This window comes from Tremella mesenterica, assembly GCF_000271645.1.
Source record: "Tremella mesenterica DSM 1558 unplaced genomic scaffold TREMEscaffold_5, whole genome shotgun sequence".
Lineage (NCBI taxonomy): Eukaryota > Fungi > Basidiomycota > Tremellomycetes > Tremellales > Tremellaceae > Tremella > Tremella mesenterica.
The window spans coordinates 406,127-430,106 of record NW_006711229.1 but is presented as its reverse complement, the minus strand read 5'-3'; the positions used below and the strand labels follow the sequence as shown (position 1 = coordinate 430,106).

Genomic DNA, 23,980 nt, shown 5'->3' with positions numbered 1-23,980 from the left:
GCGGTATCATCCTCAGACACCTGGCGAGGGAGTTCGAGGTATCTCCAAGGTGGAAACCCCGTCCAAATGATCAAAGCGAGTATGACGGGGGTATATTCTAATGTCCCAAAAAGAGATTCGTGTGTAGATGCGAACCCGAAGAAACCTGGGATCAATATTTCACCACTGATATCGCATAACCTCATCAACTACGAATTGTAGCAGTTTTCTTTTCGGCTTACAGATGGTTGGAACTTTGGAGTTTCACTCGAAGCGATTTATCCCCCTTTTTGTCTATATGCGCTTGAAAAGAGAAGAGAGGTAGATTGAAGAAGGGGAAGAAGAAGAGAGAGGGAAGGAATGATACGAGTTACATGACAAAGACTCACCTTGTCCAGTTTCAGCAAGACGATATACCGTTCGTAATAAAATCAAAAGACTAGTTAGCGCTATGACCCATAACAGACTTCGAACCTCATCACGATGTCTTTTTGAGTTTGGCAAGGACATAGAGCTATGAACCCGGTTGATAGCTACAAAAAGGATGATGAGGAAGATGGAAAATGTGAATGTCTGAGTGTCAATTTCCCAGCAAAGTTCGTCTGTGATCTTCCGCCGATATCGTCGATGTCATGTATGGGACGAAATGAAACGTAGATCAAATTTTATTCGATAGTGGGTGAAAGATGGAGGTTAGAGTAGTGAGTAAAGGTTTGGAAGGGACTTTTGGGATGTGGGAGGATTTCAGGATGAGTTTGAGTATGGGAAAACTCACTTGGACGGCTAAACCAGCTAAGAGGATATCGTTGGCTTGTTCAGGTGAGAGTTTTGAAATTTTGCCAGAAACACGATTTGATTCGGCTGATCCTATGAGTGCCGCACCGAGTATTTGGATGATAGCTGAGGATCAGAGATCTCTCATCATCCCTTCCACTCAAATGAGTTTCTTGGGTGAATGGTTTTCCCGAATCACGAAGGATTCCCTTGGACAAAACGACGCTCTGGGATTTAGACTCCACCGTCAGAAGGGTTCGACAGTTATGGAAGTCGACATGACGAGGCCGAAATTTGTAACGAGCAAAAGCGGAGAGGGATGTGGAAGAAAGATTGATACTGAGGATATGAAGGTTGAATGAAAGAAACTTACTTGTCAAAACGTCAAAAATCACGAAGACTGAATATATCGAATGTCAATTGTCTTCTTCATACATTGAAATGAAGAACTCACACACCAAAACAAATTTAGCTCGAATCAACAAGAGGTTTTTGGCTGAGGGTAGGTGTTGAACTATCAAATTGATTGAGAGGTAAATAGCAGCTGAGAATAAAACTGGAGCCTGAAGATCAGTCTTTCATTGTCTTTTTGGTGAGTACTTTTCGTGAGATATTCAAGACATCTTTTGTCTTCTCTTCCCAAGACTCCATGACTAGGTTTGATCAACCCCATGATGACTTTTGTATTTCCGGGGGAGAAAGCTTATGACCTGTGTAGCTGTACAAAGTCTCAAAGGAGATCATAGACGTTAGATCGAGATGTCATTTCTGATTATTGACAAAGTTGTTAATTCCATAATACAAGAGGGTAAGTAGATAAGAGTAGAGTTGGAAATGAGAAACTCACCACTACGATGAGAAAATACTGAGCGACGAAAGATCCAACAACAAACGGTCTATAATGTGAATAAATTCTTGCTGCATAACCACCCGTTTCCATCAACTAAGATATCAACAAGACCTCAACATAATGTCATCACATAAACCCTTGTCATTCTGAGACAATTCCATAACAATTCCATTAAACATGATAACATCCTTCTTCTGATCTCTTGACCAACTATAATCGTCACAAGTATGACGAGCCGACGAGCAGATGAGTAAACTAGAAACAAGCAAGTAGACAAGTAGACGAATAGACAAGTAGACCAGTCAGTGTGTAAAGCATAACCATTCGATATCAAAAAGGTATGAAGCTGAAGTATTGCTTCTTCAGAGAAAGAAAACCTCCTCTTTAGTGAGTACATTTGGAAAAAAGCAAGTGTGATACAAATGAATCAAGGGGGAAACATGAAAACTTACACTTCCAACAATTAACAACCCATGAAACCATCTATACCCTTTTCTCTTCATTCCGTATCCCAAGTTGACGAGTAAAACCAATAAAAAAGTCGCGGATCCAACGATTGATAATCCTAGATCGGGTATGTAACCATAGATTATTATCCCAGCTTCATCAGGTGCGGGATCAAGGTTGATAGGACCATGATAATTGTCATCTCCAACGAGAGGGGATGTTGAAATTCGAGGATTAGGGATTGGAGAATGAAGATTCTGTCAGGATGATTATTTGGAGAGAAGGAGCGAATGGATGAGTCGGGTTAGTAATTAGCATGAATTAGTATCTCTGTATCACGTTTGATGAGGAGTGACGTCCTCGGGATGATGCCGTTAGTGCAGTGTGAAAGTCAAATTATCGTCAACTTGGTGAGAGTTGAACCGATGGCCGATGGGTGAACATTTGGTGACATGTTGTCAGGCACCCGGAGAGGAGTTCATCATCCCACATCAGAGATCGTAGAGTAGAGTAAGTTCACGATCGCTTGGCTTGCTCTGATTATGAGATGTACCATGGACCATGAACCATACAGTAGTGTCTTGTCATCCCTAAGACGATACAGAGGAAAACGAAACGAAACAAACGATGATTGTATACATCTGTCAACAATATCAAACCATGTACTCATGTACCATGTACCAAGTACACATCAACAAATCAAACATACAGTAACATTCTCCGATCACACACCCTCCTCCACCCACTCCCAAGCTTCCTGTTCCTCAACTTCACCAACTTTATCACCCACCATCTTAGGTCCCTTGATCACCGTCTTCTTCACCTTTCCTTCTTTCTCCAATTTCGAGAGATAACCTTTAGCATTACCTTTATCTCCCCAAAGCTTTTTCTCATCCGCCGTCTGTTTGACAAGTCGGACCAACCATCCCAAAGCCGCAGAGGAAGATTGGAATTTAGCCACATACTCTTCTTTATCTTTCGCCTTCTGTTCAGGAGTACGTTTATCTTGTTTGACTTTACGAGCAGGAAGACCAGAATTGAATTCTTCGTCGTATTTCGCTTTTTGCCTCTTGCGTTCTTCGTTGGCTTCGTGGAATTCGTGCATGAGTTCACCGAGTTTTCCATTGGCAACATCACGAAGGACATTACTGATATGATCGGTTTCTTCCGAATGACTATTGATGATTCCTTCCAGGTATGCTTTGACAGCCGAGTGACCATGGATCGCTTGACCGTGTCCCGGGTAGATGGCGGGTGGTTTGAGAGCTACGAGAACTTTGAGAGAGGTGAGGTCTGTAGTCAATATTTATCCCCGCTGTGATGAATCCCTCTGAGAGACGTAAAGGAGTGTTGTGATAAGCCGACGTCTAAAAGAGTGGTGTAAAAGTGGTTTGAGATGAAGAAAACGTACATGTGGCTAAATCGGTGAACCTCGCAGGACCATTCTCACCCAAAACGGTATCACCTGTAAAGACGCCCCTTTCACCTGTTGAATCAGCATCAATACCACACATTAAGGGATACATGCTGACGACTCACCTTCCTGGAGGATCAACGAAACACTGTCCGCTGTAACACCCGGAGTCCTCATACATTTGACGGAAACCCTCACCATCTCCGGCACTTCATTCCATTTCGGCTGACCTTCCTGATCGTATTTCAACAAATGCCTATACTTCGGATCAATGATACTGATCATCAAACCCGGCATGATAGGGTGAAACGGTTGGAAAGGCGAGAATCCAGTGTATGTACCCGGTACAAGATTCTCCCAGAGAGTCGCATCTGTGGTCAAACGACCTTTCGGGTCCAACGCAAGCTGCGCTTCATCGGGGCTTGGGAATTTCCACAATTTAGGTGGAGGACATCCACGTTCTTTGAGCGTCTTGAGCAACAAGGGTAGAGCTCCCACATGGTCCAAGTGTCGATGGGTGAGAATGATATGTTCCACATGAGGAAGACGACGATCTTGAGTAGAATTTGGTACCCAACCGGAACCGGGTCCATACTCGACAAGCATGAGATCATTTTTACGAGGATCTTCAATATGTTCTTGATACTGCTGAAGCTTGACCGCATCATGTTTTTCTTTGTCAGTGTATTTGAGGACAGCGTTCGCATGAGGTCCATTATAGAAGACTTCACGAACCCCAGACTGAAGACCGAGGTGGAAGAGATGAGTGAGAATGCAATCGACGTATTGTTGTGCGGTGTGAGGCGACGACGTGTCGATGAGAATCAAAGGGGCCAGAGGGTTGGATGGAGGCTGAAGAAGATAGGTGTTGGTGCCTTGCATCGTATACACTCCCGGGTTTTGACCAAGGACCCGGGTGACGTGTGGGCATGTAGGGAACTGTGTGTCAGATCTGTACCATCGCACGTACAATATGTCGACCAGATGACACCTTCAACGACAAGTCAAACCCGTCAAGGGACCGTTCAGATAACGACAGGGACGCTTGAGGAAAGATGGTCAATATCGATGAGGATAGAGACAAGAGGGAGGAGTTGTGTTGAGACTCTTCTCAGCCAGAGAGAGACCCAGAGCCGTAAGGAATGGGATTAGAAGCCACTCACACGGACGGCGTCGCTCAATCGTTCATGTGTGTCGATCATCTTGTTGTGGTTTTATATCTATCTCGAGATTAGCAAATTGGTCCAGTCGGTCGATAATGAGAAGAGTCACTTGAGCTGCGCGATGTGATGGTAAGTAGGTTGATAGTCGTCTTCCAAGACGACCTGACTTATATCCCGCCTCGATGTACAGCGTTACATAGTCTCAGAGGAGGCGTCGGGGTCGAATTTCAAAGGACGACTCACAAAGGATGTCGGAGAAACATAGCGTCTGGAAAAATCCATCGTATCGTCGTCACTCGCCGGCGTGGCGGTGATCTGAATGGGAAAGTTTGTTGGCAGACAATACCGTATCCCCCATATTTGCTTGAGAACGAAACGTCTGACGATTGGATCTATGACAGGTGGGTAGATCGCGGTCGTCCGCGATCACTGCGACTTCGGCTTCGGCTTCGCCATCCGTTGGATAGAATACTCCTCAAGCGAGTTTCCAAAATTTCCAAAGTCTTGTTCATCTCCCGGGGATCGACATGAATCACTTCACTGGCGGAGTCCATAAGGACCTGTAAATCGTTCGGAAGTACTCCACCTACGTCGGAGGCAATGAAGGAAGTGTAGAATTCTCCTGGCGAAGGAAGCACCTCATCTGTGGGCATGTTGAGGAGATTAGTGGACTGGGGACGAAGGAATGAAGCGTGGAACGCAGCCCAGGAATTGGGAGGAGGGATCTTGGGCGGTGCCGGGTGGGACGTGGGAATAGGGAAAGGTCCACCGACTGTGCGTCAGTATGTTCCACATGTCAGGAAATCTGCTTACATGTCAGATCACGATCTTTCAAGAGGATAGCCTCGCTTGCATCGAGATAACGATCAATATCGTCCATTTCCATCGAGTAAAAGTCCCTTCCATTAGTAATCTAGTGACACAGTCAAGTATCATGTTAGAGACTCACTTCTTGTCCAAGTTATGTCGATCGGATTTTAAGACACCAGAACTGACCCTCTCACGAAGCTCTTTGATCCATGTTTCCAGGCGAGGGAGACCATATGCCAAGTCCATATCGAAATCGTCATGTCTGTCTTATCAGAGGATATTAGAGAATGGATCTGCGTGGAAACCGACCTTTTTTGTCCGTCAAGCCCGTATGTCATTTTCATGACTATTATCCAAGCCACCATCACTACCATTTCCGGCATGATAGCATCATGGTGCCTTGCCGAACGCCGATACGTGTTGATTGAGCGATCCGCGTCCGGTGAAGAAGCTCGTCTCTGTGAACGACGTCGGACAGTGATGAGATCTGGAGAGTCAAGGAAGAGATTGATGTCTAGCAAGGCTAGGAGATGAGTTACTTGAGAATACATGGTTGCTAATCAGTCAGAGCAGCTCTTCGTGCATAGTTCACGTATCTTTTCGCGAGTTCGTGTGCCGCAGTAAGAGGTGGAGAATGAAATATCACATAAGATGAGGACATACGTGTACCGCCGACAGTGGAGAGAAGCCGCCAGGCCAGCGGGGAAATGTTACATTCTGGCAATTTTAGACCAAATCGTCGACCAAGCACTTGAGCAAACTCTTTGCATCTCCTGAACAGTGTAGAAGGACTGGGAGAACGCTGAACATCAGCTTTTTGCTGGACGATTAATTATTCGCCACGTACACCCGGACATAAAGCCAACATGACAGCTCTATTTATATGTTTCCTCATTTCGTAAGAAATCAAGGTGGATCGTCCAAAGTCCAGATAGGGGATTCGGTTCATATTTACTAGACTGTTCGTGAGCTCAACTAGGTAGAACACCTTGACAAGAGCATACCTTTCCATATCAACGAATAAGACAGGAATGCGAAGGATCCACATTCCCACGAGAAGAGTGATCAGAGTGTCGGATATCGCGATTCGTCTATGCCGTGTACGCTGGATACCGCCTGTATTGGCCTCTTCGGTTGCTGGGTGTTGTTTTTCGTCCGAGTCAGAATCCCTTTCGGATAGCTCCATCAAGATGTCAGAGTCGATATCCGGCTCATCGGATTTATGGTCTTCCAGCTCCGAGTCGGAATCGGGATCGTCTTTTTCGTCTTCTGCTAACTCATCGTCTGCGACAGCCTCAAGTTCCGGGGCCGTTACAGCTACTGTAGGATCTGGCTGCGAGAAGAAAGCATGACCTTGCTCAGGATACGCTTGTTCGCCAGGTGGTTGAGGCATAGGTGAAATTGACAGCTGATAAGTCCAGAGATCTCTGACCACTCGCTGACTCATCAGCTGAATAGAGGGGACGTGGTTGAGCTGACCTCAAACAGATCAGGTAGATCCCATGACTCACGGAGCGCAATTACTTGATGTCTGAGTAGAAGCTGAACAGCCTGGATCCTCAGATACTCGGCGTCGTCACCATGATAGTCTTTGCATGAGTTGGCCTATAAGTGTTGCTTGCGAGTGGCTCACAATCAACATTGGCAGCACCATGTTCTTTTCTCTTGTTGATTCTTGGACCTTTTCTCTCTCTTCTCCGTTGGAGAGCATGAGGAGTAGCTTCGGTTACCAGATTCTCAGAACGGAAATCCTGTGGTTCAGCAGGGGTAAAGAAAGAAAGGAAGGGACCAACCTGATAGACATGTCCTTCTTCACAGATGGACTTACCGGTGACACGATCCTTTCTCCACGTCTTCGAGCCGCATATGGGACAGGCTCGTACCATGGTGATGTAGATAGAGCGTCATGTGGTACGAGTCAGAGTGAGATGAAAGATGCATACCTGATGGGATTAGGGGGTGCAAGTGGACGGAAGGGGTGGAGGGTTTCGTCGGATAAACCTAAAAGAATACAGGAAGAAATATAAATTTCAAGATTTGACCCGGCGCTGGGTCGTCCACTTTGTACACCATACAACCCTACAATCACACAACCATACTCAACCTCAACTAGACACAATGGCAAAGATCAAGAGACGTGGAGAGTCCGGAGCGTGAGTAACTGATATGTGGTGGAGATCTGGCTGATCCACAAAGGGCCAAAAACTACATCACCAGGAATCAAGCTATCAAAAAGCTTCAAGTGTCCTTGGCAGATTTTAGACGGTTGTGCATTCTCAAAGGTGAGTTTCTGTTCCTTCTCTCCTTAGTTGATGATGCCTCACTATATGACGCCTCACTATCCATATCCTCATGTATTTCAGATGATGGGGGTGTATATGGACCGTGATGAACACATGACTCACTCCAGGCATCTACCCTCGTGAACCTCTCAATAAGAAACGGGCCAATAAAGGTTCATCCGCCCCTGCGACGTTTTACTATCACAAAGATATACAATATCTCCTCCATGAACCCTTATTGGTCAAGTTCAGAGAACACAAAGCATTCGCCAAAAAACTCGCACGTGCTGTAGGAAGACAAGAATGGGCGTTGGCCAAAAATCTCGAAGATGCGAAACCCGTAGCGAGATTAGATCATTTGGTCAAGGAACGATATCCGACTTTTACCCTCGCATTACAAGATTTACAGGATCCGTTGAATTTGATACATCTCTTCTCGAATCTGCCTACGAACCCTGTACCAGGACGGACTCTGGTACCTATCGAGGTTATTGAGGGGTGTGGTAGATTGTGCTCCGAGTGGAAGGTGGGTTCGACTCAATGTCACAGCCCAATCATCCCTCTCTATCTCCTCCTCTTTTATCCCCGTGTGTTTGATTCATCTGTTCCAGCTCTTGAATAGTGGTTCTATCAGACTAGTGCTTGTTACTATGAAGTGGAATTCGAAATGGAAAGCTCAGTGTGAAAGAAAGAGACAATGCTGACATCCAGGTATGGGCTATCAAAACCCATTCATTACGAAAAGTCTTCCTTGGTATAAAAGGTATCTATTACGAATGTCTCGTCCCTGGTCAATTGGGAGAACCCGTCCGCGTTCGGTGGTTAGAAGGTTACGAATTTCAACAACATGTTCCACACGATGTCGATTTCCGTATCCTTCTCACATTCATCGATCTCTACCGTACACTCATATCTTTCGTCTTGTACAAACTCTACACCATGGAAAATCTTGTTTATCCACCTCCTCTAGACCGTGAATCTGATGAACGAGGGGAAGGTGTCGGTGCGTATCGATTGGTCGAACAAGCCGCTCCGGGGGTATCAAGTCATATCTCAAAGAAACAAGTGAAACGTGTTATTCAAGGTATCGTTTCTACTTCTGCTGAAGATGTTGAAATGGACGATTCTACACCTATCACACATGAAGTAGAAGAGGAGAAACAAGATGATGATTTCGTGGAAAGACCTTTTAAAGGTGATACGGAAGATATAATTTCTGTTCCATTACCTACATATTCATCTCTTGTGGCTTCTTCATCAGGCAAGACAGAAGATCATAAATTACTTTTCGAACCCTACACATTTTATCTCTCTAGAGAGGTGTCACAAAGAGCCTGGGAATTCGTCATTAAAGCTTTAGGAGGAAAAGTTATAACTTCTCTACAAGCTTCTAGTCCGGATCAAGCGACAGGAGCGGACAGTATAACTCATGTGGTATGTGATAGACCTATGACGACTGAGAGGATACGAGAATTAGAAGGAGGTAGGAAATGGGTTTGGGTACAACCGCAATGGGTGGCGGATAGTGTGAACGCAGGAAAGATTTTAAGTAGTGAGGAATATGGACCTGGGAGATTATTACCACCTCATCTCAGTCCGTGGGATGGGGAAGGAGAATTAGAGAGACCTTGGTTAGGTATAAAATCGGGTATGGAATCTCAGGTTACAACAGGTGATGATGTTCAATTGGAATCGAATGAATCGGAGGAAGAAGAACAGCAATCTGAAGTTGAAGATCATCAACAATCTGATGATGAGGAAAATGAGGAGCAGAAGGAGAAAATATCAAGACCGGCATTATCAGCAGCAGCACAAAACCCTACGGACTTGGCTTTACTTCATGCCGCGGAATTGGAGGCGGAAACTTCAGGTATACCTCATTCAACATTCCAACAAGAATTGAAAACAGCTTCTAAACGACATATCTCTTCTGGCGGAGGAAGGGTCAATGGGAAACAGGGAGAAGAAGATTTGAGAAAGATTATGATGACGAATAAGAAAGCAAAGTTGTATGAGAAGATGAAGTATGGGAATGCTGCTAGGGCTGAAGAGGTGAGTTATCCAGTCTGCATACATTTACAACCTGTTCCTTCTTTGTTGTTCGTGCAAGCTGTGCTTCGAGATATCCAGCGATGTGACAAGTTTCCTATTGTTGTGGTAGTGAGGCATAGCGGAGAAAGCAGGGCGGGGTTTCCGAAGAGGAAATCACGTTGAGCGAGAAAGCTGGGTTCAGGTAGAGATGTCAAGATTAGAGGAAATACTTTGGGATCACAGGAAAAAGCATAGGACGTTGCTGATGTCTCAGAAAGATAAACTGGAGAAGAAGAGAAAAGACATCGAACGACGAAATCGGAAGAATCAGTCTTAGAAATTTCTGACTTCTTCTCACATTTCGTCCATCCAGCGAGCTGTACGATGATAGCAATGAGCATCGATACAAGGCAAGACCCATTGGAATACCTGTTTAGATGTTTGAGTCGAGGGACTAATGGAGGGAGAGTAACGGTTAGAAACCGGGTTTGGGGGTGACGAGCCAGAGTTGAGTCAGAGGACATAGGGTAGATAAAGACATCGTCGATTCATTCACTATGCATTGTTACAAAGACTTAATCTGCCTGATACAGACTTGAATACAGAATAAGCATAATCAAATGATCTTCATATAAATATTCAAGATCTCCCTCTCTCTTTATCCTTCTCATCCCAAAAACCTTTACACCGACATCTGAAAGTCCACTTCTGCCTTTGTTTCCCGCCATCTCCCTTACCCCTCCCCTCCCTCCGTTGAGTAACCACCCCCCAAATAAAAAAAACCACGACAGGAGCAATAAATTCACTCTAACCGCCCTGTCTCTCAAAGTATCGATTCCAAGATCAGATATGATATGTTATGTTATGTTATGTTTAGATCGAAGAGACATTTCGCTAAAAGAGGAAAAAAAAAGAACTCAAGCAATACCCCAAGTAGCATGACCTTTATCAACCCCTCTCATATCCCATTCCACCACGGTCCTATCCGTTCCAGCATATAACCATTGTCCACTCGGATCAAAACCTAAACCGGCATTACCTCTACAAAACATACCTGATCTAAACCTTCTTTCTCTTTCCCAAGAAGAAGATTGAATTTGTCTTCTTTCCGATCTTTCCGATCTTTCTAATCTTACTCCACCTACCATATCTTCTCTTATCCTACCTTCATCACCTATCACTTCTGAATTTTCCGTCGTTCTTACTTCTGTATCATCATCTACTCTTCCGACAATCCCTGATGATGTTGGATGAGGGTAAGAAGAATTCGTATGGGATGTGAGTGAATTTGAAGAATAAGGAAAATTAGCATTTGTTACTGTTTCTTCTGAACTTGAAGGAGAAGGGTTCGTAAAGAAACTAGGAGCTTCTCTTGGGATTGGTAAAACCAAATGAACGTTGAGAGTTCTAGCGTCTATGAGATGTATGTAACTATCTTCTTGTGAAAAAGCTAATATATCCCTTGATGAACCTTCTGGGGAGAATTTGACCACACGAGAAGCGGGTAGACCGGATGTACTTCCTCCCGCTCTGGGGTCTCCTGTCATGGGATCGATAAGGAGTGGAGCGGGGGATTGGAGGTCGGACATGAATGATGGTGAAGAAGGGGAGGAAGGAGTAGTGGGAGTCGAAAAGAATTTGGCCAGGGGGAGAGAAGAACGATGATCGTAGACTGTGACTTGACCGTCTGGTCGTGAGCTTTGTTTCTTTAAATTTATTCCCACTTCAGTAAGAATTCTCCTACCTCCGAATCTCCCGCAAGACTCTGGTAATAATGTCGAGTGGGAATGAAGCTATAGACGTGCTTACAAGCTATCATAGCAGCGTGATGATGTAAGGACTGCATGGCTAGAGGGAGGAAAGTTGGGGGAACAAAACTCACCTTGAGAAGCCACGGCAAATTTGCGTCCGTCTTTACTCCACGCCGAACTAAAGTGTGCGTCCGTGGCGGCTTTTTGATCAGCAAGATTGACAGACAGAGTATAAAACGTACCATTGTAGACGGCAATCTTCTTGAATTCCCGGCCACCGTCAAGAACCTGAAAGAGATTGATCTCCGTCGAGTCGCCGACCGATACCAATGTTGACAAGTCGGGGGAGATGGAAGCTGAGCTTAGCTCACTCCAGTCCACAACGACAAATCCAGCCCCTGAGCCCGTGAAGAAACTGGGGTGGTGATCCCACAAGGATGATGACTGACTGACAAAGGTTCAAATGCAACGGCAAAGCTGCTGTCACGTCACAATTAGAGTCTTGGAGATAGGAGGGAAGAGGGCCTGATGAAAGTTGACAACTCACAGTGATTGATAGGACACTTGAAACCCGTCCATCCGATCTTGTTCAACCTCTTCCCTCCTTCCTCCGTTACTCTATCAGGACCCCAATCTTCCCTTGGTCTCCCTCCTATCCCTACACCGCCACTCCTCTGACTCTCCCTCAATCTTGCTAACCTTCTCGCACTCGCTCTGACCTCATTCACATCCCCTGCAAATGTACCTAAACGCATTCCAATGGTCCTCTCAAAGTCTTCCCTTCTTCTCCTCAATGCCTCACTTTCCGCTCTCAGCTCCTCCTGGGCTCTCTGCAACTCGAGCTCCAAAGCTTCTTCCTGCCACGGTCCATTCCTTTCCCATCTTCTCCACGCGTCATCCAACCCCAGAGTTTCCCATATGGTGCGAGACCCGAGACGTGAATACAAGTCCAGATCGGCCCTACCCCACCTACGTCGATCGGCATTAGGTGAAGGGGCTTCAAGACGGGATTCAAGGAATGTAGATTCGTAAGATTCCGTAGTCGCACTGGAGATGGAAAACATTTTGATGGATTTATCGTTGTTACTGACCAATAATCTTGGTTCTTCTGGTTCTTCCTTTTTGACTCGATGTCGGGCGCGAGAATTGAGTCGAGGATCTTCCGATTCTTTCTTCGGTGGACGAGACGCCGGAGGGTATTGGAATGATACACGACGAGAGGTGACTATTTGCGGTGGAGGTAGACCACTGAGGCGGAAATGATTAGCTCTGTTCGAAGAGAAAGACAATTGAGAAGAAGAAGAAGAGGCACGTCGAGGACCAAGAGAAGATCTATCAGATGTTAGATGAGGCATTCGAGGAGCATGATAGAATGGAACAGTGTTTGGGTAAGTTGCTACGCTTAAAGGACTAGGAGCGTCATCTAAATCCATGGTATCGTCGACGACATTTTGATCATCATCGTCTATCTCTTCCGATTCTCGGTCCTTCCCAGATCCGCTGACATGACGAGATGAGAATGATTCGGAATCAGAACTTTCTTCGAGATCGTCCCATTTCCTAGATCCATGTCCTACGAAGCCGGCCCATTTGGTTTGTCTATGTTTCCGCCATCCAGAGGGATAGGTAGGTAGTAGAAGGAGTGAGTTGTTGATGCTATTGGTAGGTAAAGTGAGAGAGATGGTGAAAGCTCCATCTGGTTTAGTGCTGGGAGGGCTTTGAGGCCTCGGGGAAGGGGAAAAAAAGGCTCGAGTTGAGAGAGAAGGATATTTGGGAAGGGTGGTTATGTGTAATTCCCCATGTTGACCGCCAAAAGCAAGGATTTGGCCACTGCAGATTAGCTATATCTAGGTAAAGGTAAGACTCTCGCAAACGAGTGAACAAAAGATCATGGTTGAAAAATGTGAAGAAACATGAACCAACACCGACCTTCTAGCTAAACAATTAGGCGTAAACGTTAAATTCGCAATAGTCTTCGTCGTTCCCAAGACCTATGATCAGCTTGACTCTCCATTCCTGTCTTTCGACCATCCAAGACATACGTCTCCAAAAAGCAGAAATCTTCACTCTCTAGATGTTCTTACCTTTCGAACCTCCTCTTCAAATCGGATACCAACAATACTCGGGTACGATAGCTGAGTATGATAATTCACCCATACCCTCAATCACGAAGTCCGACTACTTTTCTCAAGCTTCACAGGCCGAGGAAGAAACAACGGGCCGAGTTATACGACAATATGAAGTGGTAGGGAGATAATTTGAAAAAAAGACAAAACTCACTCGTCCAATCGTTCTCCCATCTTCATCATCCTCATCCTTCCCCGCATCCCAACGCTGTTCCTCTACGCAATTTCCACGAGGATACAAGACCCTTCCTTTTTCCAAAGGTAAGATCAGATCTCTCAATTGAGGATGCACGATTGTTATTTTAGCTTGACGAACAGAGGTGGGGTTTAAGTTTAGATCTTGGAGTTGACCCGATGGGGTTTGATTTGGTGGATCTCTAAATGCTATCAGCTCTTGCTGTGCTCTCACCTTCAACCGTCGTCTTGGGAGACACACAGGTGGTATCGAGTGACAGAAGGTAAGCGTGAAAAGGAGAAGAAAGATGAGGTAGATGATACTTACCTAGCCATGTTGTATGAAGTGATGAAGTGTGAGTACAGTAGTAAGGAGTGGTGGTGAGTGTGATAGAGATGTGCAGGGGGGTGGCAAGACGTCATCAGGTGGTGGCGAACGGGCGATACCTTACGCAAAGTGGCACTGCCACTTTCCTTCTTTTTTCCCCGGTTATCGCCCACACCATGGCAGTAATCACTCTACTGGTAAAGTGGGCTAGGGAATACAGAGTAGGGAGTAGCCAAAGAAATGCATCATGCCAAGCCCCATTACACTCATCTCTACGTCAAATCCTCGATGGATCATGTCGTTGGTTCATCGTTATCTGGAACAAACCTGAGGGATGAATTGTCCCATTATAGCCACCGGAACCCCCCAAGCGTCTCTCCGGATAGTAGCGGAAAAACAACATTTAATAATGTTATATTGTTCCATCCAACCTGAATCCGATCCCGGTCCTCCACTTATCAATTGGTGTACTCCAACACCACCCAGATGATTGGAAGGTATATGGTCTAGTGCGGCTCCGGGAAGAGAGAAGTCCGGTGGGAGAGGGTTTGAAGGTGCTGGACGGGGTGGGGGTAGGGAGGGGGTGAATGTTCTGGGAGAAGGACGACGACGGGTCAGGGATTGAGGGATTTTGAGGGTTATAGAGAGGTAAAGAGCTCGTTGACCTATCGATCAGAACGATGCATGATCAAGAATTGATGTGTGATCGGGAAAGTAAGGAGAATTGAGAAAGACACATCGGGGGGTGGGGGTGGTATGAGGAAGAAGGACACATCGATGAAGCAGCAGCACAAGTTGCAGTTAAGCTGTAATCAAAGCAACATGAAAAGACTCACCAGCATCCAGACCGACCTTTGCATACCCTTCCCAAAACCTCACTGCGCTATCCTCATCCATCAACTCGTAAACGCACAGCAGCCCATTCCGAAATAAACTGGCGGGAACGCCAGTGAGATTGGCAAATTCCTGGTTCGCCTTCTGGATTTCTCCAGTACGACGCCAGATACAAGATGGGGTGTGTATCGCTGGAGGTCAGTTGATATCTCATTCGTAGTCCTGCTGGAGTCTCAAAACGTTGAGCTAGACAGAACAGACATCTGGAAGGCAGCCAAGGCGATAGCAGGGAAACAGATAGCGGTACGACCCGCATAGATGCCGCCCAATCTGAAATATAACACTCACACGCAAACGCTCGATCATACTCCAACATCCATCTCTCCATCGCTTCCTCGATAAAGACAAGATCCACATCAGTCAAAGTTCTGGCTATCTGTCTGAATTTTGGTCGGAAGCCATTCAAAGCAGCAAGGATGCGTCGGCGTGATTCGGGTGAGATACTGTTGGCATATGTCGGGACAGGAGTGGAAGCTACAAGTCAGCTCTCATGGATCCACGGGGCAACTCATGGGACACTCACAAACAGGTCTTGACCCCGCTTTATTCTTCTCCCGCTTGCTGGGACTACTCGGAGCACTCTCAATGACGCTATCCGCCTTCGGGGCCGCTCTACCACTTTCCATCCACTTGTTCATCCTTTCGTACCCTTTCACATAGTCGTACGGCTTGAGAAGTCCGGCGTCGTATTTCGCTTTGATCACTTGAGCTAAACGAGCAGCACGAGGACCGGAAGGTTGATCCGCAGCTGCTAAGAGGTATTCTTCGCTTTCTGTCAACCACGTCCCTTTAAATTGAGGACAACGTGAATTGTCAAAAGTTGATCGTCGTGGGCGATATATACAGCGATGATCGGCTAGACAGCCAGGAATGAAGGATTCTTGTAGCTGGCTAGATGAGAGACTCACAACCTCGACTTGCCAACTAAACCAACTCCATTCTCACCACCATCCGACTTGCCCTTTCCTTTACTCCCTGATGAGGCCTGCTTCTGCATAGACAATGACGAAGGACCACTTGTCGCGACATTTGGTCGAGTCTCGATCTGCAAGCCCGTCGTAGTTAAGTCGGCTGGGGGTACACCATTTGTTGTCCCCTGTATGGATCCAGGTTGATCTTTCTTACTGTAGGCAGTAAGAATATCAAGCCATGAGCCTGACCCGGTGGAAGGGAGAAAAGGGACGCCAATCTCGAGGAGAAACTTTCTACTGGTCATCACGAGCCCGCTGCTACCAAGGTGTTTGAGGGACTCACGACAAAGCTCCAAATTCTGGTTCTTGCGCCTCGGGCCAATTCGATTGTCCTGTATTCGACACCGTCCCATCGACGTACGTTGGACCTGTCGCGGTTGTGTCGGGTAACAATGGCCAGGCAGGCGAAAAGCTAGTATCCTCATATAATGTAGGTGGCAGTTGACTCGAACCTGAGGCACTGGCCATATTGGCTGTGTGTGGTGCTGTTGGGAGGGTCACAGGAGATATATCTTCCATATGGGATGGGGAAGCACTCCGAAGTTCTGTAGATTGTCGGGGGATGGGTGAAGTGGGGTCCCGGCAAAGATGCGGAATCTCGCGTTTGATACTGTCTCTGTCAGAATGTCTCTTACTCTGAAAGGGACTTATGTCAGAGTAAGAGACTTATGAGATTACTCACCACCTCTCACACGGTCTACCGCCCTCACATACCATGTGACTAGTCGTCAGCACGCCGCAAAACTCGATTAGCATAGGCCCATGTCGATATAGGAATTCCAGTGATGGATGTGATAGACTAGGCACGAAGCCCAAACAAAAGTGGAGGTGTGAAGTGACAAACTCACCTTCTCCTACAATAAACACAAGCTCTTCCGGTAGATTTTTTCGCTCTCTTCTTTCTGACATGTGAATCATCTTCTCCCTTATGTTCCCCGTTGGTCTCCTTGTTCAGACGATGCTTATCGCCATGATGTGAGTCAGATAAGGATGGCTTGATATCTTCCCCTGATGCATAATCTTGACTATGACCATAGGAAGCATGTGAAGAACCAGGAGAAGGCCAGAGGACGTCTCGGAGTTTCGGAAGAGTATCTTGAGGGGGATATCGAGAAGAAGAGTTGTGGGGGGCGGGCGCTGGGGCGAGGCGTGGTTGGGACGGATATCCATTAGGATTGACCGATCGAGACATTGGTGGGGAAAATGGAGGGATAGAACGATAAGGATAATTGCAAGGCTGATGACCGGTGTTGTAGGTGCCAGGTGGAAGGACGATATAGAAGAGAGAGCTGGGCCAAGAAATTTGTGTATGGTTGACACCCCAAAGGAGGAGGAGGGGGGAGGAGTGGGAGGGAGGGTAAGAAGCGGCGATGGCCGCCTATCCACGTGGGTTCGCTTAAATGCGAACGTGGCGGTTTCGAACAAGGTGGAGGTGGTCCAAACGCGTCTCCAACGCGATCACAATCTTTTCGTTACCTACCTCTACACTTTCTCCACTTTCTTCGCTTTCTTCTCATTCATATTGCCCTCCTTACACTGACTCACATTCTCGGTCAGAAATGAGTAAGTCGGCTTCTCGGTAGAGGAGGTGACATCAGACTGATACTCCAGGTACCATGTCGCAGCGACCAATGACACGGTCTAGGGTCGCGTCGCTTGCGTCGAATGAGCTTCTAAGCAACTCGAGTGAACTTTCCACAGATTCGAGCGGAACTCAAAGGGCAATCAGAGGGGAGAATGTAAGTTTCCGATTATGTGTAGTGTAGTCGTCAATGACGTGAAGCACGTTCCTCGAAGATTGATCAAACGAGAGAGGTCCCCCACACATGTCATCCACCATAACGTCAGCACGACCACCATCTCAGACGACCCAGACAATTCTATTCTACCCAGCAACGCCATACAACATGCCACCGCATGGGCTAGACGAGTGAAGGAGGAAGCGAAACGACAAGCTGCTCGGAACGAACAGAAGTTACTGGAGGCGGAAGAAAGAATGGCTCGCTACCGACGAGAACGGAATGATTTTTTGTCCCAGCTCAGGAGGGAACAGATTATCCGAGGGGAAGTAGGGAAAGAACTCGAGGAAGAGCGTAGTCAGCGGAAACAAGTAGAGAAGAGGTTAGAGAAGGAGACAGAGATGGCAAGGAGATATCTGGAGTTCGCTCGGGCCCATCAAGAAAGGGGGGAGAGCTTCAAGACGATGTACGAAGAGTACAAAGAGAAGTATGAGAAGCGTAAAAAGGAAATGGACAGGTTGAGACAGAGAAAGGGTGTTCTATCTGGGAAGGTCAATGAGTTGGCTGCTTTGCTCGGTTGCTGATAGGTACGTCGATTCGTCTAGATCCGTTCATGCCTTCGTGTGTAAAACACTAAAATCACTTACGTCACTCTCACCACGTCGCCGGCTCCTTTGTATCTGGTACCATCTCCCAAAGAAGGACCATTGCTGACGGTATAGTGAATCTTCACCTTCCGTCTGCATGTTGATTAGCTACGATCCTCCTTCTATTTCTCCTTACATGTCGTCGCACGCTAAGCAGCTCATCTTTCAGATTGAATTTGATATCTTATCGGCCTAAAGCGACGTATCTAAGCCAATTAGGAAAGATAAAGGGTTTATGTTTGGAAAGCTGAAAGGAGTGAGTTAATGGCTTCTCTCTCTCTTCTGTCTATGCTAAGAGGCGCCAGGCATAAAGCTTGTGGAAATCGCTCACTAATTGACCCTATCGTTCCTTGATCTTACATACACATCTTCACTAGTCAATTACATCAATGGACCGTGATCACCAAACAGTTGATAATTTAGGAGAATCGTACACCCCCACGACTAATGTCGAATTCTCGGGCGGTAGCCTACCTCGGCCGTGGCTCGGAGCCAAGCTCGATTCGACAAATTTCAGCCTAGAGCTAACAAATTTCTGGCATCGAGTACAATGGCCGACACCAAGAATCGCCAAGAAAACTGATCCCTCGAGCACCTTACTTTACTTTGTGACCGGGAGAGACGACGAAATCACGTACATACCCAATACACATGCCGTCGACGCTATTGCCCGACTATGGATTCCACAGCTGAAAGAAACCCAGAACTCATATACGGTTAAGTCCGGAGCCTCGGATTATACAACAAGAAAGACGAATGTCAGGCGTGTTACCGGTACTCTGATTGGAGCCGTGATGAAACGGTCATATTTCCAGGTCTTGGAGACACTTATGGCCGAAGATTTATTACAGACGTGCCATAGTATGACTGTGAGTACGTTCCTGATCGACTTCTTACCCTCTCATCCCACGGTGATGCGACATCTCAGTCCTGAGGTGATACATGACAAAATCCTCTTCTTGGCGCACTGCAATACCACATTTCGCACTTGCCGTATCGAGGTCAAAGTACAGAACAGGCAGGCCTGGTGGGACACCGTATCAACGCAGATCAGTCTGATCGACCTGACCGAAGCAGATGACAAGAATACTGAGGTGAATGATTGGAGGATGGATGAGGCTAGACTGTACTACTCAATCGAGGATTCGGAGGGATGCAATCAGTGCCCGTCGTGGTGGGTGCCTTCTCGGAAGGGATACGCGGAGTTTGACAGAGATCATATGATCATGGACCACGATAAACTAGTCAGGCAGAGCACATCTGAGTCTTTGAATCTTGCTCCCCTACAAATTGATAGCACCCTGTCGAACAATGGGTAGTACGGTACAAGTAGGGTGTGCAGAGACCATATGCACACAAATTTCTTGTAATTTGAATGCCTCTCACGCTTCCAAGTTATTTCCGGAGCTCTATACAGAGGGTATGAGCATCCGAGTGATTCAAACGTAAACCGGATGTCGGCTGATATATGATGGTAGGAGTGCGCCTACAAAGTGGTACAGAGGGGGTGTATCATACTGAACTGAGGAGTAGTCGGAATCTGTAGCCGACTCGTGATATGCGGAATCTAGATACATATGATGTATCCGGAAATTGAATTAAGATGAGTCATACTCATAATCCTTTCATACCTCTTCCCCATAAGCTGAGTATCAATTGAAGCTCTTGACCTGTCCTCCAGTCTCCCACCATCCTCTTTCAGCATCATGACTCCACATCAAAACAGCACAATTGTTTTACAAGACAATCCTGGGGAGCTAGCCCTGTCCACAGCCCGGGATGTGATTAGGTACCCTAGAAGCCAAGAGAAAAGTGTGATGAAAGATTCCAATCCGTCAATAACGTTATTTTGCTCCATGACCGATTCTGGGGAGGAGATCACTTATAGTGCAACACGCAATGGTCTGTATGCTGTAATGAGATCCATCAGGACAACATTGATCTCCATGGACGATCAAATGGAAGTTCCACCGCCTTCCCAAAAGCTCTCTCGATTGAAGGCGATGTACAGGGTTAAACGAAGCAAGTCATTGCTTCTTGTTTCCGCGACTCTCAAAGTATATCAGTCAGCATTGACATTGATGGTAAATGAAGGAGAGATGAGGGGGTGGCTTCAGGAGACAGTGGAGAAGGTTGTAAGTGACAATTGCTCTCAAGTCAGGGAGTCCTTTAGTGAGAGAAGTTTAGAGTTGGCAATCAGGGAGGTCCTGCTCCAGAATCGGCCTGATCCGAAGTGTCAAATATCCTTTCAGAGTCAACCGACGGTCTCCTCTGATAGGCACAGGTATCCAGTGCCCACAAGCACTGTCAAGAATAGCAAGAAGAAGGGTGGTGGTGTGAAAGGGGTAGGACGAAAGAGCAATGCTGCCAAAACTGCTGTTGCGAATAATGCAGCACAAAGGAGTCAACCAACTGGTGAATGGTAGCACCATTAAACAGAACACAGGATTGAGTAGTTTAGCCAACTGTTCCCCAAGGTTTCGGGTGATCAGGGAAGTTCCAGCCTAGGCTGAAAGCGAGGATGGATTGAAAAGTAATCCACACGATCCGGGCGACTTTCATCTTCCCTCACAAGGGGACACATCTGGTCGTGAATCGACAAAGTAGGAGTAGAGGCGGTGACTGAGTAGATGAATGTTAGACTGCACATGAGTTGATATGAAGCCCCTCAGAGATCTTCCTGCTCCTGCAGTCATTGAGTCTGTAAGTCGCTCAAACCTACAACAGGCCATTGCATAGCGTGGATGGTCCGCCATAGTGTATCACCACTTGGTGACATCAACACATGAACATGAGTCTGGACATCGTCTTCCCGTAGAATTCACCTGCTCTCCGATGCAGGTTCAGTTTGTATCCTACACCGTAGTACTCGCACTTGGACTTGGACTCATCTCCATGTCGTAGGGAGTAACGCGCGCGGACCTTGAGTGTGGACCCACTGATCTCTCAACACCTCCTTCCGTCCACTCCTACGTTCTGTCAGGATCACGCGGTACCACGGGTACCTTACCTTGTAGTCGTACTCTTTTCCATTCCCGTCCCCGTCTCCATTCCCGCGTCCGGGCTTACTCCGTTTGCTACTACGCCTGGTTCCACTCATTCGACACCTCTACCCTTTTTCACATCTCCGTCTCGGTAACTATCATCGCTCTTCCTCTCCTATTCTACCTCGACTTCATTCCAAACTACGCATGCTCTTATCGGTATCACTCCGCTCTCTTTTTAGTATATAGACGTAGTCTTTTCTCAGCAATGTCTTGTCGAATGTATTTTGTGTTTTCCTAGTTATATCATTTGACATACATCTCATCGATCTTACAGATCTCTTCGATACACTACATCACTAGGTTTGTTCCCTACAAGGCCTCATTGTCACAGCTCATCGACGCAGACTATTCCGACGTCTGGTCCTTACATAAAATACATTCGACCTTACTTGTACCGAACAAGACCTAGGTGATTACCAACAACACGTTATCGGTTGTTAACAATGTCCCTTCCTGATTCACCCACCTTTGATCGCACATCTGTCGCCAATCTTCGCGATTTTCGACATGATCGTCGCACTTTCCAAGCTGAACTCCAAGAGATGCGTCAGCATCACCAAGAACAAAATCAAGTCATTATTCAGCTTCAAGCAGAACTTGCCGCTCTTCGAACAGCGCCGCAAGCGGGGAATCGTCCTGCAGAAGGACAGGGGACTCTCGAGAACCTGAGACAAGAACCTACAGTGCACGGGTTCTCTCCCAACGTGGCGGTAATGGGTACAAATGAACCCGACCCGCATTCCAATCACTCCTCACCAAATTCCAACCACACGTCGTTGAATTTGAATGACGCGTTGCCAGCTGTCAATCAGCAACGTCCAATTCATACTCAACCAATTCCAATTCCGACAAACGCACATCGGGGCCAATCACACCTCAGAACCCCATTTACTAGTACTCCATTCTCTCAGACTCATCCTGAACGGTTCAGACAGGGGACTTACGAAAGGCAAGGTGAACATATGAATTCCAACTACGACTTGTTGGGTTCAGACATAAGAAAGATTGATATCAAGACCCCCGACACGTTTCACGGGAACGGGGACAAGGTTGATGCTTATGTGGCTGAAGTAAGGCTTTATCTGGATCTTAGGGGAAGAGGCATGAACGATAGATTTAGAGTTTTGTGGGCGGCTAGTTATTTGAGGGGGAAAGCAGGAAGGTGGTGGCAAGCGTACTACGTCAAGTCGGAAAAGGACCAGCCAGAGTGGGCTTTCAACTTGAGCCTTTTCTTGGAACAGGTGAAAAGGATGTTTGGAGATCCTGATAGACACCGCTACGCGGTACAACGTCTAAAACGTCTTCGTCAAGACAAGTCGGTATCGGACTATTACTCGTCGTTCCTTTCAATTTCGGCTGATGTCGATTGGGATGACCGAGCACTCAAGGATGCTTTCGAATCTGGACTATCAACAGAAATTCGAGTAGCTCTCGCAAATCGGGAACACCAACCTCAAACTCTTAAAGAGCTTGCAGACGCTGCAATTAGTCTTTACGTTCATCTAGAAGGTGTCAAAACTTCTTATCAATGGAACAATAATTCTGGTGGACAGGGCAACCGTAACAAAGAAGGGGATAGACAGAGGACAAACACACCTAAAGGAAATCCTACTACGTCTTCTCCGAAATCTACATATGGTCAGCGCGATTCCAACAACCAGAATGTGAAGAAAACAGACTACAACAAGTCCAAATCCAACTCTAGTAGGAAAAGTCTCACCTACGACGAGAAGAAATACAGACGAGACAACGGGTTATGCTTATACTGTGGCAACGCTGGCCACATGGCTAGCGCGTGCCCAGAAGCAAAGAAGAAACCACCAGTAACAGGGTCAAATAAAATCAAGCTGAACACCCTTACCGTAGATAATGGGTACCCTAGGAGGGAAGAGACGTTGTTGGAAAGGGAAACCTTGAAGGAGGAGACAGAGGAAACGAACCATGTCCACTTCTCGTCCATGGTCAAGGAATCAATGATTTCAACTACACCTAGTAGTATTCCAACCACGCCCATCTCCGTTCCAAACAACAACCAATCACTTATCACAATTCCTGTTATTGTTATCGGTCAACCAAATGTACATTCCCGAGCCATGGTAGATAGTGGAGCAACAGTGGACTTTGTAGACGAAGGATTTATTGAACGTTCTCATCTCAAACCTACCACAAAGACCCAAGTCGAACGACTCCGTTTACCAGATGGCGCTACACGCCTTCTGACCAAGGAAATACGTCTTCGAATACTGTTGGGTGAAGGTTTTGAGGTGTACGAATCAACCTTCACAGTCACAAAAATCCACCCTGCCCCTATCGTCCTTGGGCTCACATTTTTGAACAAGATCAACCCAATTATCGACTGGTCAACACAGACTTTGATTCCACGCTCGTTGGAAACCAACAACAGGTTTCAATTCCTAAATATTATTAGCCCAGAAGCTTTCGATCAAGAGGTAGAACCTACCGATATTAGGGGTGCTGTTTACGCACGGACTGTACCAGAAGACGAAACAGAACCAAAGCAAATCGTACCAAAAGAATATTGGGACTATCTAG

At 46.5% G+C, this 23,980-nt stretch overlaps 6 protein-coding genes across 6 annotated transcripts; 4 read left to right on the top strand and 2 right to left on the bottom strand.

Annotated features, from left to right (window-relative positions):
* Positions 1 to 3,582: 3,582 nt before the first annotated feature.
* TREMEDRAFT_38977 (uncharacterized protein) lies at positions 3,583 to 5,697 on the bottom strand (the record flags this gene model as incomplete). The annotated part of the gene is made up of 5 exons (XM_007004425.1): positions 5,577 to 5,697; positions 5,441 to 5,526; positions 4,871 to 5,399; positions 4,628 to 4,684; positions 3,583 to 4,403 (listed from the first exon to the last, which is right to left on the bottom strand). Coding segments are annotated over exons 4-5 (858 nt in total), but the record flags the coding sequence as incomplete, so codon positions are not given.
* Positions 5,698 to 7,555: 1,858 nt separating this feature from the next.
* On the top strand, positions 7,556 to 10,087 carry TREMEDRAFT_30606 (uncharacterized protein; the record flags this gene model as incomplete). The annotated part of the gene is made up of 5 exons (XM_007004379.1): positions 7,556 to 7,590; positions 7,634 to 7,719; positions 7,848 to 8,245; positions 8,431 to 9,771; positions 10,025 to 10,087. 5 exons carry the CDS (start codon positions 7,556 to 7,558, stop codon positions 10,085 to 10,087), a joined length of 1,923 nt encoding a protein of 640 aa, XP_007004441.1.
* A 4,354-nt stretch (positions 10,088 to 14,441) lies between these two features.
* Positions 14,442 to 15,799, bottom strand: TREMEDRAFT_30910 (uncharacterized protein; the record flags this gene model as incomplete). Its single annotated transcript, XM_007004415.1, has 4 exons — positions 14,442 to 14,599; positions 14,966 to 15,154; positions 15,312 to 15,497; positions 15,643 to 15,799. Coding segments are annotated over 4 exons (690 nt in total), but the record flags the coding sequence as incomplete, so codon positions are not given.
* A 1,754-nt stretch (positions 15,800 to 17,553) lies between these two features.
* On the top strand, positions 17,554 to 18,317 carry TREMEDRAFT_62201 (uncharacterized protein; the record flags this gene model as incomplete). Its single annotated transcript, XM_007004555.1, has 3 exons — positions 17,554 to 17,557; positions 17,606 to 17,733; positions 17,778 to 18,317. The coding sequence occupies 3 exons, from the start codon at positions 17,554 to 17,556 to the stop codon at positions 18,315 to 18,317; spliced, it is 672 nt and encodes a 223-aa protein (XP_007004617.1).
* A 452-nt stretch (positions 18,318 to 18,769) lies between these two features.
* Positions 18,770 to 19,699, top strand: TREMEDRAFT_62200 (uncharacterized protein; the record flags this gene model as incomplete). Its single annotated transcript, XM_007004554.1, has 2 exons — positions 18,770 to 19,249; positions 19,403 to 19,699. 2 exons carry the CDS (start codon positions 18,770 to 18,772, stop codon positions 19,697 to 19,699), a joined length of 777 nt encoding a protein of 258 aa, XP_007004616.1.
* A 387-nt stretch (positions 19,700 to 20,086) lies between these two features.
* On the top strand, positions 20,087 to 20,806 carry TREMEDRAFT_62199 (uncharacterized protein; the record flags this gene model as incomplete). The annotated part of the gene is made up of 1 exon (XM_007004553.1): positions 20,087 to 20,806. One exon carries the CDS (start codon positions 20,087 to 20,089, stop codon positions 20,804 to 20,806), a length of 720 nt encoding a protein of 239 aa, XP_007004615.1.
* Between the last annotated feature and the right edge of the window lie 3,174 nt (positions 20,807 to 23,980).